This window comes from Vulpes lagopus, chromosome 17 (genome assembly GCF_018345385.1).
Source record: "Vulpes lagopus strain Blue_001 chromosome 17, ASM1834538v1, whole genome shotgun sequence".
Classification (NCBI taxonomy): domain Eukaryota; kingdom Metazoa; phylum Chordata; class Mammalia; order Carnivora; family Canidae; genus Vulpes; species Vulpes lagopus.
The window spans coordinates 9,501,629-9,515,496 of NC_054840.1; the positions used below are offsets into that span (position 1 = coordinate 9,501,629).

At 41.9% G+C, this 13,868-nt stretch overlaps 1 protein-coding gene across 7 annotated transcripts in view; it reads right to left on the minus strand.

The window, feature by feature from the left end:
- Positions 1-145: 145 nt before the first annotated feature.
- SERPINI1 (serpin family I member 1) overlaps positions 146-13,868 on the minus strand; it is a 70,181-nt gene continuing 56,458 nt past the window's right edge. For all 7 annotated transcript variants that reach the window (XM_041731699.1, XM_041731702.1, XM_041731704.1 and 4 more), the window contains 3 exons: positions 2,370-2,456; positions 694-783; positions 146-461 (listed from right to left, as the gene is read on the minus strand). In XM_041731699.1, the coding sequence (XP_041587633.1) occupies positions 385-461; positions 694-783; positions 2,370-2,456 (254 nt within the window). In that variant the 3' untranslated portion in view covers positions 146-384. The remainder of the gene's footprint in view (positions 462-693; positions 784-2,369; positions 2,457-13,868) is intronic.

Genomic DNA, 13,868 nt, shown 5'->3' on the forward strand with positions numbered 1-13,868 from the left:
TATCATAGTGTAATAATGCTAATTTCCTACACTGCTTTGGTTTTGCGTGATTATGAAAGATTTAAGATGTCCAAAAACATCACTGTTTCCAAATTTTACCTAGAAGTAGCCTTACACTACAACTTGGAAAATGAAAACAGAATTGTTCACATGATCAATATGTACTTTTATTTTAAATACCAGCACAACAAACACAACGACACCACAGGACTATTACCTCAAAGATACTGATAACATTCCTTGACAGGTTGGCTTATAATTTACATACATTGTTTTATCTGGAACTATTTTTAAATATTATCATAAGATACAGTGTAAAACACAAATCTTAAATATACCAGTTGCAAACATAGTGTGTGGTTACTCTTTTGCATACGAAATGATTTAAAGTTCCTCGAAATCATGTCCACTTGTGTTCATTGTTTCAGGATGCATGACTCGTCCCATGAATAGGACTGTACCTGCATTGGGTTGGAAGTGAACAGAACAGGGTGTGAACAGAAAAATTTACTTTCCTTCTTGCTTACAATTAGCAGTGTCCTAAAAATAAAAGTATAAATAGTTCTCTTTTTAAACAAATCATTGGAACATTAGAAATCATCGGACAAGTAATGTGGGAAGAAAGCTCTTGATTTTAAAAAAATTCTCTCTCTTGGGCCTATAAGGAAAGTTCCATTCTCACAAGGGACTTACCTGTTCTCCTGTTCCTGATAAGAAAGAAAAATGGATGGTCCACAATAACTTGAGGATACAGCACAGCCATCCTACTAATTGCAATCATTCCTACAGCACAGAGAGAAAGTAATTACATGTCTGTGGGTGTGCAGAGACTAATGAGTAATTTGTCCAAACCATCTATGTTTAATGCAAAGGCAACAATTTACAGGAAACACAATTTTAAAGACTTAACGGAGAGAAAAAACTGTCAAGGTGGCAACATTTCTACTTGCTCTTTAAACACACACAGTTTCCTACCTCCACTCCACCAAAAATACTAGAAAAATTTATTCTGCTTGTCTCAAAATTTTTATTCTCAGTTTCAGATAAATACATATGGCTTTACTAAAATGACCTTTGAGTTACGAAAACGGGGAGAATTAGCAAACACCCAAAACCGAAAAACCAAGTTTCTTTATATTCCCAAATCATTATTTTCTTTTGTCTAAAATGGGGATTTTTACATAGCAAGTCCCAGGCTTCTAGTAAGTGGCCAGAATGGCAGTGATTAAAGGAGAAGTACGGCAGTAAGAGAAGCATGATGTTTCCTACAGCTGGGAAACTGAATTCCCCTGAGATCCTTATTATGGGATAATCATTTTATACTTGCTGCAGGGTGATTCATTGTCAGGAAAAGGTCAAAATTAAATTACCTACGATTTTAAGCTTTCTTGATGCCCAAGACTACTGTATTTCTATTTCCTCCTGAAAACACTGTTTTAACTGGTGATATCCTTTTAGTGGGCACATTTATGCAGAAGTTTTTTTTTTTTTTTTTTAAATGACAGGTTATATTTTACCAGAGGAAGTAAAAATCCTACTAAAAATTAAACACAGCTATTGAACATGAGATTGAAACAAATCCCAAAAAAATAAACGAGAAAAATGTCAACAGAAAAATCATTCTTATTTAACTGGGGAAATTGGAACATTCAGAATAATAAGGACATTTAACATTTTGTTTTGAACATAGGATTTAGGTCAAAATTTTAGAATTATTTATTTAGAATTATTTTATCAACATTATTCAGTTAAAATTATTTAAAATTACTATGTCTTATTTATCTGTGTGCTTTTAAAAAATCAAAACTGTTGACAAAATTAAGAACTAGTATCCAGGGGCACCTGGGTGGCTCAGTCAATTAAACGCCTGCCTTAGGCTCAGGTCATGATCCCGGGTCCTGGGATGGAGCCCCACCTTGGGTTCCCTGCTCAGTGGGGAGTCTGCTTTTCTCTCCGTCTGCCCCTTTCCTCCACTTGTCTTCTATCTTAAATAAATAAAATCTTAAAAAAAAACAAAACTAGTTTCCACAAGTAATTAGGTAGGAAGAGGAACGTTTAAATGGGCAACAAGAAAATACTTAAAATATTTAAACAGGTAGCACAGCAGGGAAATCTGTTCTACAGAACCGCTGTCCTTAGAGGTGGGAGTTATTCTGCATCAGGGCACTGGAGTAAGTGCATGCTTCATATTCTATTTAGAAAATTCTAGCTGGTTCAGCATTAGCTTGACTTCTAAGTTAGAGCAGAGCCTTTTTTTTTTTTTTTTTTTTAGCTTGGTTCTAAAAATGACCCCCACACCCACCCCAGATTGTTTTAGAAATACAAATCAAAAAAAGGTGAGAAGATTTTAGAAAATTATAACTTGGCACCTGAGGTTGCAGCAGCTTCTGAGCCTTCTTCATTAACCTCGATGAAGGACTTGTGAATTGCTTTGGAAAGGAAAATCTCCTTGTTATCTGCCAAAAAAAAAAGGGGGGGGGGGAGAGAGGGAGCAAAAAGAAGCATTTCTTCAGTATCAGAATAGAGAAGCATTTTACACTTTATTTAAACAGCTTTGGAAAATATAAGTGACTTCAGGTACTGATGTAAAATAGAAGAGATAATGTTGTGAGATTATATGATTTCAGAGAAGCCTTGAAGATGTGTTTTCCGATTTGTCCTTATTTCATATTCTCTTGTTAATGTTTCCCTTCATTTTTATTGGTAATTTTCCCATTGTTTATTTCTTATATTGCCAGGGAAAGCAGAATTGTGGCTCTGTTTTTAATAGCAACTTCAAATTAGTTCATAACTCAAGATAAAAACATCTCACACAGTGCACTCTAATCGGAAAATTTTAAAGCACGAAATGAAAACAGGTAGAAAGCCAGATATAACCGGAGTAAGAAATTTTTAAGAATCTAATCTCTAATTAACTGTGATAATAGAAATATCCTTGGCAAAGAAAAACAAAATTGACTTCTAGGTTGTAGAAATGTGAATATAAAAAATTTACTTCCCGTTCCAATTAATTGGCTTATCTGAGGATTCACAAACATGCTTTAGCCTAAAGTCAGAGGAAATAACACATTTTCAGTGTTAGGAAGGCTGTTTTTCCCTCAGAGTTTTCTTTCTCTCTATGCTTACTTTCAAATTAATGGCTGAATTGTGTTCTCTCAAAATTCGTGTGTTGTAGCTCTTAAGTTCTAGCTCTTAAGACTTCAGAATATGACTGTATTTAGAGATAGAGTCCTAGGTTAAAATGAGGTCATTAGGGTGGGCCCTGATCCAGTAGGACTGATGTCCTTATATGAAGAGGAAATTCAGACACAGATAGATAGAGAGGGAAAACCATGCCTGATGGCTAATTTTATTTGTCAACCAGGTTATCTGTGCCCAGATATTTGGTCAAACTATTATTCTGGATGTTTTTGCAAGTGTGTGTTTTTTTTTAAATGAGATTAACATTTGAATTGATGGACTTTTGAGTAAAGCAGTTACCCTTGGGATGAGGGTGTCCTCATCCAATCAGCTGAAGGCTTTAGAACAAAGCCTGATCTCTAAGCAAAAAGGATTTCCGCCAGCTTGGACTCTTCCCTCAATTGCCAGCCCCCCACCCGCTGCAGATTTTAAATTTCCAAATTTACAAGTGTGTAAGCCAGTTCCTTAAAGTCCGTCTCTCAGTCTCTCTGTCTCTTTCTCTGTATAGATGTAGATATATCTCTCTATATAAATGTACATCCTGTTGGTCCTGTTTATCTGGAGAACGTGAACACAATATGAGCCAAGAGCCAGCTACAAGCCGTGGAGAGAGACCAGAGTAGATACCAAGCCTGAAGCCACCTTGATCTCAGAAGTCCAGCCTCCACAATGGTGAGACAACAAACACGTGTTGTTCAAGCCACCCAGTCTGTGGGACTCTGTTACGGCAGCCCCAGCAACCTATGCAATAGCTTTTAGTCTTGGGTGTCCGACTTTTGTCCCCAAGATCAAAATGAGATGAACAAAAAGATAGCTCAAATACATAAAAAGTAAAATAGCGCAAGGAAGCAAGATGAAAGATTACTCAAGTTTCTGCCACCACCCCCTCCCCTTGAAGCCCCCTTTTTCCATTCCAGGAGGTCTAATTCAAATTTAAGATAACTTTGTTGCTGAGACACCATGCAGTAAAAGCATAGCGCATTTCATATTAGGCTACTTAGTAGGACTTTGTCAGGAACCCAGTCCTACCCACAACATACATTTTCCTTTCAAGGTTTCAAAAACACATAATTAGCTCATACTGATGGGGAATAATGTTCAACAATGTTTTTGGTACATCTCTTGCATTGCACCTGCTTATTTTGAATAAGCCCCAAGATAGCTGAGTGGCAACTCTGAATATACTTTTAATAGGGATATTACTTCCTCGGCTCATATTTAGTATTAAGAAATAAGCATTGCTTTATGAAAGAGTCTGTCTCACATATTATGATATTTTCTTCTAGAATGCACTTGATGACTAGAAGAAAAATAAAAAGCAATAGAGCTTTTACATTAAACAATTAAGTATAATTAGCTCCCTCAAATCCAGAAGACTAGTTTTTTGTTGTTGTTTTTTCCCAACAAATAAAAAGAACAGTATAAATTGCATGAAGTAACTAGTCGGATATATTTAGCTGGCAAAACAAATACATGAATTCCAAGAGAGCAAAATATATTAACTATGTAGTAGTTAACTGATGCTCTAACATTTTCAGATTCTGCTGTCCATTTTCTTCAGTCTGCCAGTGAAGGTAGGGTCATGCACCAAGAGCCAGTATTAGGGCCCCGAATGCAAAAGTGACAGGACGTAGCTCCTAAAGGGCAATGAATGTCCACATTGCCAGCTAAGCCCTCTTTAAATATTCTGAGGGGAGTTCTCAAAGACTCCAAATGATGCTTTAGCCATGTTAATTTGCATAGAGGACCTGCCTCCTAGCTCCTAGGGCTGATCTGTTGACTGCACTAGACACCTTGAGAGAAGGAATCTCATCCCTTCAACTCCAGCTTCTGCCACAAATATATCCTCCTCCAGTCACTTAATCTCCTAAGTGCCCTCATTTACCCCCACAAAATGATGGGAGGATGTGGAGGAGGGATACTTCAAGGCACCACGGCAGGTAGATCAAGAAATCAAGGATGCTGAGGGTTCTTCCCACACAACTAGTTTTTTTAGAAGTTCGTGAAATGGACAAACCTTTAACAGAGTAAATACCCAAATAAACGATATTAAAACAAAAGAAAACATGTCTAAAGATAGAATTTTTTAAAATTACAACATATATACTTTATATAATTTCCTGCAGATAAATGTGAATCTGCTTTATGAGTTATAACTTATTTACTATGAGCTGCATGTATTTACAATACAATAATTACAGAGAAAGAAAAATATATTTTACAAAACACCACCACAATTGGGTAAGTTTTGTCTTTTGTTTTTTTGTTTTTTAAGATTTTACATATTTATTTGACAGAGAGAGAATATAAGCAGGAGGAGCGGCAGGCAGAGGGGGAGGGAGAAGCAGTCACCCCACTGAGCAGGGAACCTAATGTGGGGCTCCATCCCAGGACCCTGGATCATGACCTGAGCCAAAGGCAGACACTTAACGGACTGAGCCACCCGGCGCCCCTGGTAAGTTTAGACGTATCTGTGAATCACCTCCACAAATAAAATATTAGAATATTTCCATCTCCCCAAAAGATTCTTGTGCTTCTTTATGTAGATAATTTTGAAAATACAGAGATTTTCCATCAACTGGACAATTTTATAGAAATGTATATATTATAAAATTGAATGAAGAAAAGAATAGAATATTTGGATAATCGTAACCATTAAAGTAGTTGAATGAGTAAACAAAAACTTCCTCCCTCCTCAAAATGAAAGAATCTGAGCTTGGGGTGCCTTGGTGGCTCAGTAGGTTAAGCATCTGACTCTGGATTTCGGCTCAGGTCATGATCTCAGGGTTGTGAGTTGGCCTCTGCACTGGGCCTGGAGCATGCTTGGAATTCTCTGGTGCTCTCTCTCTCTCTCTCTCTCTCTCTGGCTCTCCCCCGTCCCCCTGTCTAAAAAAAAAAAGAAAAGAAAAGAAAAGAAAAGAAAAGAAAAGAAAGAAAAGAGAAAAGACAGAAAATCCAAGCCTAGCCGGTTTCCTAGGTGATCTAACCAATCCTTCAAGAAACAGGATTTTCTGTTATAAGTCCATTTTAAACTCTAGAAAGAGAATGAAAGCAATTTAAGTCATCTATGGATAGTCTTTCCCTTATATTAAGATTGAGCCAGAGCAGTCTAAGAAAAGAGAATCATAGGCCAAGCTCACCTATTAGCATAGAGATGAAAGTTGTTTTTTTTTTTTAAATCAGGAAGTTAAATCCGGCGACATATGCAAATACTTTTCTAAAATGAGTTTTCAAGGGACGTCACAGTGTGTGATGACACAGCAGTCGAGAACTGCTCTGACTTGGCTCCCTTTCACATTAAGCCTTCCTCTGGGATGATCTCATCACACACAGGCCAGTTTATGCCACACAACCCAACTTAAAGCCCAGTCTCCGTTCTCGTGCTGGCTCTGCCTCCCTCCTCGCCTTGGGTACACCTCGTGCCTGCAGACCTCAGGGTGCAACGTGAGGATACCTCTGCGTCTCTCATTCAGCCTGTTTCACTCCACCCACTGTGCTCCAGATCATTTGAACTGCAATCCCCTAAACGTACCGTGCTGGGTCACTTCTGTGTCGTGCTTCCTCACAATCTTCCTGCACCCTGTACAGTCAGACACCCAATCTACTTCTAAGGCCCGCCTTCTGCTCTCTTCTGATTGCTGTTCTCCACTAACATAGAACTAACCACTCTCTCCTACGGAACCCAGGCTCAGATTCTGTTAAAGCCTTTGATATATCATATTTGCATTTACATCTCCTCTTCCTGGACTGTGTCACTCACTGCCCTTTGTGTCCCTGGCTTCTGGCATTTGGGCGGCCTAATGGCTGAACTAACCTAAGAAGAGAGTCTCCTGGTAATGTGTAAGTTTCCAGAATTTAACCTAGCATAAACAGAAATCTAGGAATTGGGGACACCTGGGTGGCTCAGTTGGTTAAGCATGTGCATCGGCTCAGGCTGTGATCCCAGAGTCCTGGAATCGAGTCCCACATCCGGCTTCCTGCTCCGTGGGAAGCCTGCTTCTCCCTCTGTCTCTGCGCCCCCCCCTCTGTCTCTTATGAATAAATAAATAACATCTTTAAAAAAAAAAGGAATTTAGTAATTGTTGAATGAAAGGGACTAGCTATTTCCTACTGTCAGACTTTGGATGTTGTCACTGTATGGGCACCATGACCGCAATTCTATTCAGAAGTATGGCTGTGAAGTTTATTCTTGTAATAAATCAAACATGTGACACTAATCTAAAGTAGAAGCTCTAGGAAAATTGAGAGACAGCAGCACTAGAGAGGGAAAGAACACAAAGGCCACACACAGGCTAAGAAACAAAAATCCAATCGAGGGGAAGAACTTAGGGAATGGGATCCAACAGACCGGTGGCATCATATGTATTTCAAAGACAGCAAAATAAAGATTGAATCCAATGTTCCAACTCCTAGGGGGTGATTAAGTGCTACACGATGGGCAGCAAATGTCTGCAGATGTAAGCAAGACCTCAGGACTCTTAACTTTTAGAAAGCCATCACCCCTTTAGATACACCAGTAGGAGAAAATGTAACCAGTAAATCACATCACCAATGCTGAGGGGGGAAAAAAAAGAAAATGAAGCATATTCTCTTGGGACAAACTTCAAGCAGTCACATTAAACTATTAGCTGAAAGTGGTTTAAACCAGGAGGGGTCTGCTCTCACCCCATCAGGTCATACAGGCATATAGGCAAGTCCACAGCTCCCTATGCTTGTCCTCCAATATTGCTCATCCTGATGTAATTATGTGTCAATCAAGGCCGTCTCTCTTGCTAGGCCATTCACCTACTCCTTAAGGGCCTGAACGCTGCCTGTCCAATTTATCTCCTCCTTGCAATTCTTTGGACACCGCCAGGCACCAAGTAGGCACTCAGATATTTGATGAATCGGAATGGAAGGGGAGTTAAGGAGATTTACACTGACGAGCCCGACTTATTGATTAGAGAAAAGTTCATCGTTCTCTAAAAAAAGAAAATAAATCAAAGACAAACAAAGCCACACACACACACACACACACACACACAGAAAAATTCCACACACTGGTCCCAAGCACCCTTCCCCTTCTGGCCACAGCACACACCGCTGCCAAGTAACTGGTCCTACTTTCCCCTGGGCAGTGCGGAGCCAGGCCTTTCACAAAGGATAAGATGGGAACAGGGCCAGCAAGCCCTAGGTTTCCCAGAGAAGAGCTGGGCAATAATTCAAGCTCTTCTGAAGGAAGCAGGGCAAAATACTAAGGCATTCATTCAGTCACTGAGCAAATATTTATCAAGTACTCTGTTCGAATGAGATATTATTGTGCAGGGGACCAAAGGCTCCAAGTATCCGTGATTAACATAACGCTGGCAGGATGGCCATCATGCAAGTGGATGCCACCACTTCCTTTGTGGCACTGTTCCTAAACACAGCCAATTTAAATAGATTCCTGCGTCACCAAGGACATGCTTAAAATAACAAAATGAAGAGAGCTCCATAACAGAACCCGAGAATACCAAAAGCGTCTCTGTACTTGACTTGCTGGAATATTTTTAGCTTCAGCCCCACCCATGAACTTTAGAAAGGTTTGTAGAAATTGAGCTCCTTCAAGGTAGGAATAGTGTTTGTTGGTGTGTTTGTCTGTGTCTCTGGAGGAGTGTGGTTATGGACTAGCGAATCATTCCTTCCTTCCTTCCTTCTTTCATTCATTCATTTAGGTCCTAGGCACCTCGTATGTGCCAGACGTTGTTGATACGCTGGATTTACTATGGTGAGCTCAACACTTCCTTCCCAGGAGGAGGAAAGCAAGCATTAAAGGCCAATGGCAATAAAACAGCAAATCAAGACACGGCCACAACTTTAGGGTCTAGTGAGTGTTACTAAGCAGCAAGAGGAGTTGATGTGTTGGCCGGTGATGAGGGCGGGGGAGAGGAGCTACTGTACTTGAGGTGTTGGGGAAGTCCGGCTGAGACCTGAGGAATACGTAGGAGCCTGACACGAGAACACCTGAAGGTAGTTTTCCAGCAGAGGGAAAAGCTCCTGTGGAGGCAGATCCGAGCCAGGTGTGCTCAAGGACCCAGAAGAAGGCCTGTGTGGCTGGAGGGAGGGGGGTGAGGAGGGTCCAGGGGTTTGAGAGAAGCCCTCGCACTTGGAGGGAGGCAGGCCCAGCACCACTTCCCACCACACGCCCCCACCAGCACCTGGCCCACCTCCTTGGGCCCTGAGGACACTAAGTCCTCTGTACACAAGCCCTGTCTTCTGAGGAGCTCTGAGATCAGAGACAGGTATGTGAACAAGCAATCTTAAGGAAAAGGTAGCATCTGTGGTAGCATTTTGTACTCTGACAGCCCAGACGGGGGAAGGTAAACTGTTTGGAAGGGAGAGTGACCAGGGCAGGCTTCTTGGAGGCGGTGCCATCCGGGCTGGTTCTTGAAGGACAAGTAGAAAAGGGGAAGTCCAAGAATCGGGTCAGGGCATTCCAAGCTGAGCATCATACTTGCAAAGTGAGACAAGCAGCAGCAAGGACTTGCAGGTCCTGGTCCGATCGGGGCCTGGTTATGTAATAAAGAGGTGGGGAGTGGCACCCAATGTTAAGAGCTTGCACACCACGAGGCTGGGAGCATGGGCTTCATCCAGAAGTAACGGGGCACCTGTGCTTTGATTTTAGAAGATGCTTGTGCCAGGAGCTGTAAAGCGTGAATCAGAGGAGCAAGCGGCCAGGGGCCAGAGGATCAAGTTTGCTGGCTGTCAGAACGGGCCAGGCAAGAAAGTGGTGGGGGAGTGGAGGTAGGGCCCTGGGGGAGAAACCCAGTCCTCCGGCCTCCAGGTGCAAGGAGACGCAGCAGAGCCGGCCTGGGTGGGATGGGAGAGCCAGTCCGGCCTAAATCCAAGCCCTTGAGTCTGACCTGAACGTGGCTTTCGCTGTGTCTTCTTAATTCCTTTATCTCATTGGCTCTTTTCGGAAAGCTCGTACTTTGTGCTGAAGGATTTAGGACTCTCCTTCTCCTTCCCCTTCCACCTTCCGAGAGGATTATCTATTAATCCAAATGCTGACAGTCATTCATTTCCATTACAAAAATAGCCCTACTCTATAACGGGATCCTTCCTCGCTGCAACTGGATGAGCATTTTAAATCGAGCCTGAGAAGCAAAGGGCTCTTAGCACTCTCTGGATTCCACGTTTATTGGATGAGCCTTTACCATGCTTTACATTAAGAGAATGTAGCGGACATCAAATTGAGATGAAAAAATAAGCACACCAGTGAGAATGGGGAAAACGAACAAGGCAGGAAACCACAAATGTTGGAGAGGATGCGGAAAAAGGGGAACCCTCTTACACTGTTGGTGGGAATGGGAACTGGTGCAGCCACTCTGGAAAACTGTGTGGAGGTTCCTCAAAGAGTTAAAAATAGACCTGCCCTATGGCCCAGCAATTGCACTGTTGGGGATTTACCCCAAAGATACAGATGCAGTGAAACGCCAGGACACCTGCACCCCGATGTTTCTAGCAGCAATGGCCACAATAGCCAAACTGTGGAAGGAGCCTCAGTGTCCATCGAAAGATGATGGATAAAGAAGATGTGGTTTATGTATACAATGGAATATTCCTCAGCCATTAGAAACGACAAATACCCATCATTTGCTTCGAGGTGGATGGAACTGGAGGGTATTACGCTGAGTGAAGTAAGTCAATCGGAGAAGGACAAACAGTGTATGTTCTCATTCATTTGGGGAATATAAATAATAGTGAAAGGGAATAGAGGGGAAGGGAGAATAAATGGGTAGGAAATATCAGGGAGGGAGACAGAACATGAAGACTCCTAACTCTGGGAAACGAACTAGGGGTGGTGGAAGGGGAGGAGGGCGGGGGGTGGGTGACTGGGTGGCAGGCACATAGGGGGGCACTTGAAGGGATGAGCACTGGGTGTTATTCTATATGTTGGCAAATTGAACACCAATAAAAAATAAATTTATTATTAAAAAAAATAAGCACAATAAACACAGGGCCTCTCATCTCATCCCTTTCTTCATTCAGCAGGTAGTAGGCAGAAAGCACAGAGCCGTGTGCTTCTGAAACACTCACTGGGGCCAGTCTTGGAGAGGTTTAAATTCTGGCACAAGGTGTGGGCTGCATAAATAATGATAACATGAGATCAGATGTGATATGCAGCTTGAGAGAAAGAGTATAGAACACCATAGAATTTACGAGGGAGTAAGTACTTCTGGTGGGTGTAGTCATGTGGCTTGCTGAAGTTAGGGATATCTGTGCTCAAGATCCACCCGAGGGGATCTTGGGGGTGGGAGAGACTGGACGAAGTTGGGGCCCCCGGGAGGATGTGAGGTGCAGTGGAAGGGTCAGGTTGCAAAAGCTGCGTGGAAGGAATCAACCAGAATCAAGGCTAGAGGGAGCTGAGGCCTGAATGCCCTGCCAAGCAACGGGCAGTGCACCGCCAACTGAAGGGAGGCTTTGAACAGGAACAGGGATGATCTGAGAGCGGGTTTTAAGGTGATTAATCTTGGCAGTGGTCGAGAAGACAGATTAGATGGAAAAGAGATTGGAAACCGTTTAGGAGACTATTGAAATGGGCTGGGGGCGGCAGTGAGGAGAGCCTGAAATAAAGGTGGAGGCCACGCAGTAGACAACAAGAGCGTGGGTCTTCAAGAGGTCCCAGCAAGGAAGTCTCAAGTCACTCAATTTTTCCTGAAGCATGAGGACGTGGAGCAGGGTTGTTTTTCCCACTGTTCAATCATATTTGCTATTTTTAGAGAAAGATAGCATTTCATTGCCTAATTTAAGAATGAGTCGTGTCACAATAGTACTGAGCCACTTTCTGGGCGCTTTTGAAATTAGGAATTCTACGAAGAAGGTGATTCTTTAAAAGGTTTTCCCATGTTTCAAGTGAGAGTTTTCATTGAAGAAATAATACATTACGCAAGGCAAAATCCCAAGCAGGCCACAGTGACAGATGAAACAAAATCTCCTCTCTCATCTGGGAGCCTCTCTTCTGTATTCTAGAGGCAACCATTGCTATCATTTTCTAAGACATTATACAAAAATGTTCAATGCATCGGAAAGCTTAAATGCATACCTATATTCCCCCGGCACCCATCTTTTGAACCACTGGGCCCCCATTCCACCAGTTGACTTTCTTTCTCACAAAGCTTTCTCCAGTATGGGGTTCCCTGATTCATCACTATTGACATTTGGAGCTGGATTATTCTTTGTTATAGGGTCTGTCCCGTGCAGGGTAGGTCACCAGGATATAGAAGCTTCCCTGGCCTTTACCGGAGAGATGCTATGAACACTCTCCAGTTGTGACAACCCAAAAGGTTTCCAGCTATTGCCAAATGTTTCCTGGAGGACAAAATTGTCCTGGTTGAGAACCGCTGCTCCAATAAAGCATTTCTATCACTCCTCCTTTTATTAAGTCCAACTGTTTATGTCTTTCTCCCCACAAGTCTGTATCCTTTTTTAGAGCAGGTATGACATCTTAGTTAGTTCTTCATTTTTATGACGTACGGTGCTCACACCGACTCATGAAGAGTTATTAAATGAAAGGAATAGACATGACATTGAATGTAATTAATGACTATCTTAAACACCATGAAATTCTCACCATGAAATTCATTAAGGTAGAAAGTAATAATCAAACACATGCTAATAATTTTCCTGGGTACTTGTAGGGGTTACCAAGCATCACGGACACTTTAATCAACAGGGTTTCCATAACATTTGGAGAAGCAAAGAACTAGACATGTGAAAAGAACACCAACCACGTAAGGGCAGAGCATATGGTGCCCCATTGGACGATGCAGGGAATAATAAATACCATCAAATTTAGCAAAAGCAGAGAGGCAAGTTTTATAGTTGTGTTCCTAGTTTTCGAATAAATGGTTCATGAATTAATGTGTATGTGCAGTGTGTGTGTGTGTGTGTGTGTGTGTGTGTGTGTGTGTGTGTTGGGCGGGGGGAAGGGAGGGAAAGGAAGAAAAAGGAAGTATTGTTTGGGATGGGCTGACATGCTGAGGCTACCAAGGTCCTAACAAAACTAGGACCCACTGAAAGCTTGAGAAATTGACTCTAGACCTTACTCAAGTTATCCTGAAGACTTGAATTGGGTCGTGTTTGAGGATGGCCGATCCTGGATGTCTCAGTATGTTTTAAGGAGTTCGATGTTCCAAAAAAAATGTAATACAGAAGGTGGCCATGCTCTCTCCTTCCCTCTCCTGTTTTCTCCTTCAGGGGACATCTACTGTGTGCCAGCTATGTGTCAGCCGTATGCCAGGTACCAGTAATGCAGCTCTGAGTACCCTGAGAAGGATTCCGTTCTGAGAGAGGTTTGGTCAAATGAACAGAGACTTCACACATAGACTATATGAACTCTGAAAGATCCAAGTGTTATTTCAAATTTCCAAACCATCTGCATTCATAATACATATTTATTCTCTATTGTCTCTGGACATACTAAAGGCAATTAAATATTACGTCATAAACCTCCCAGATATGTCAGAAATTTTAAGCTACACTGACCACAATAATTGATTTACCACTGCAGTGCTACTCCCTCAGGACTGAAAAGCCGCAGATACTCTATGCATGTGAAATAACTGCCTAGATGTTTGGGTGAGACAGTGAGGAATCTCTAATAAAACAGAAAATCGAGCCACTGTAAGAAAGCGGAATGTAATTATCCAGTTGGAGTTTGGCCAGTT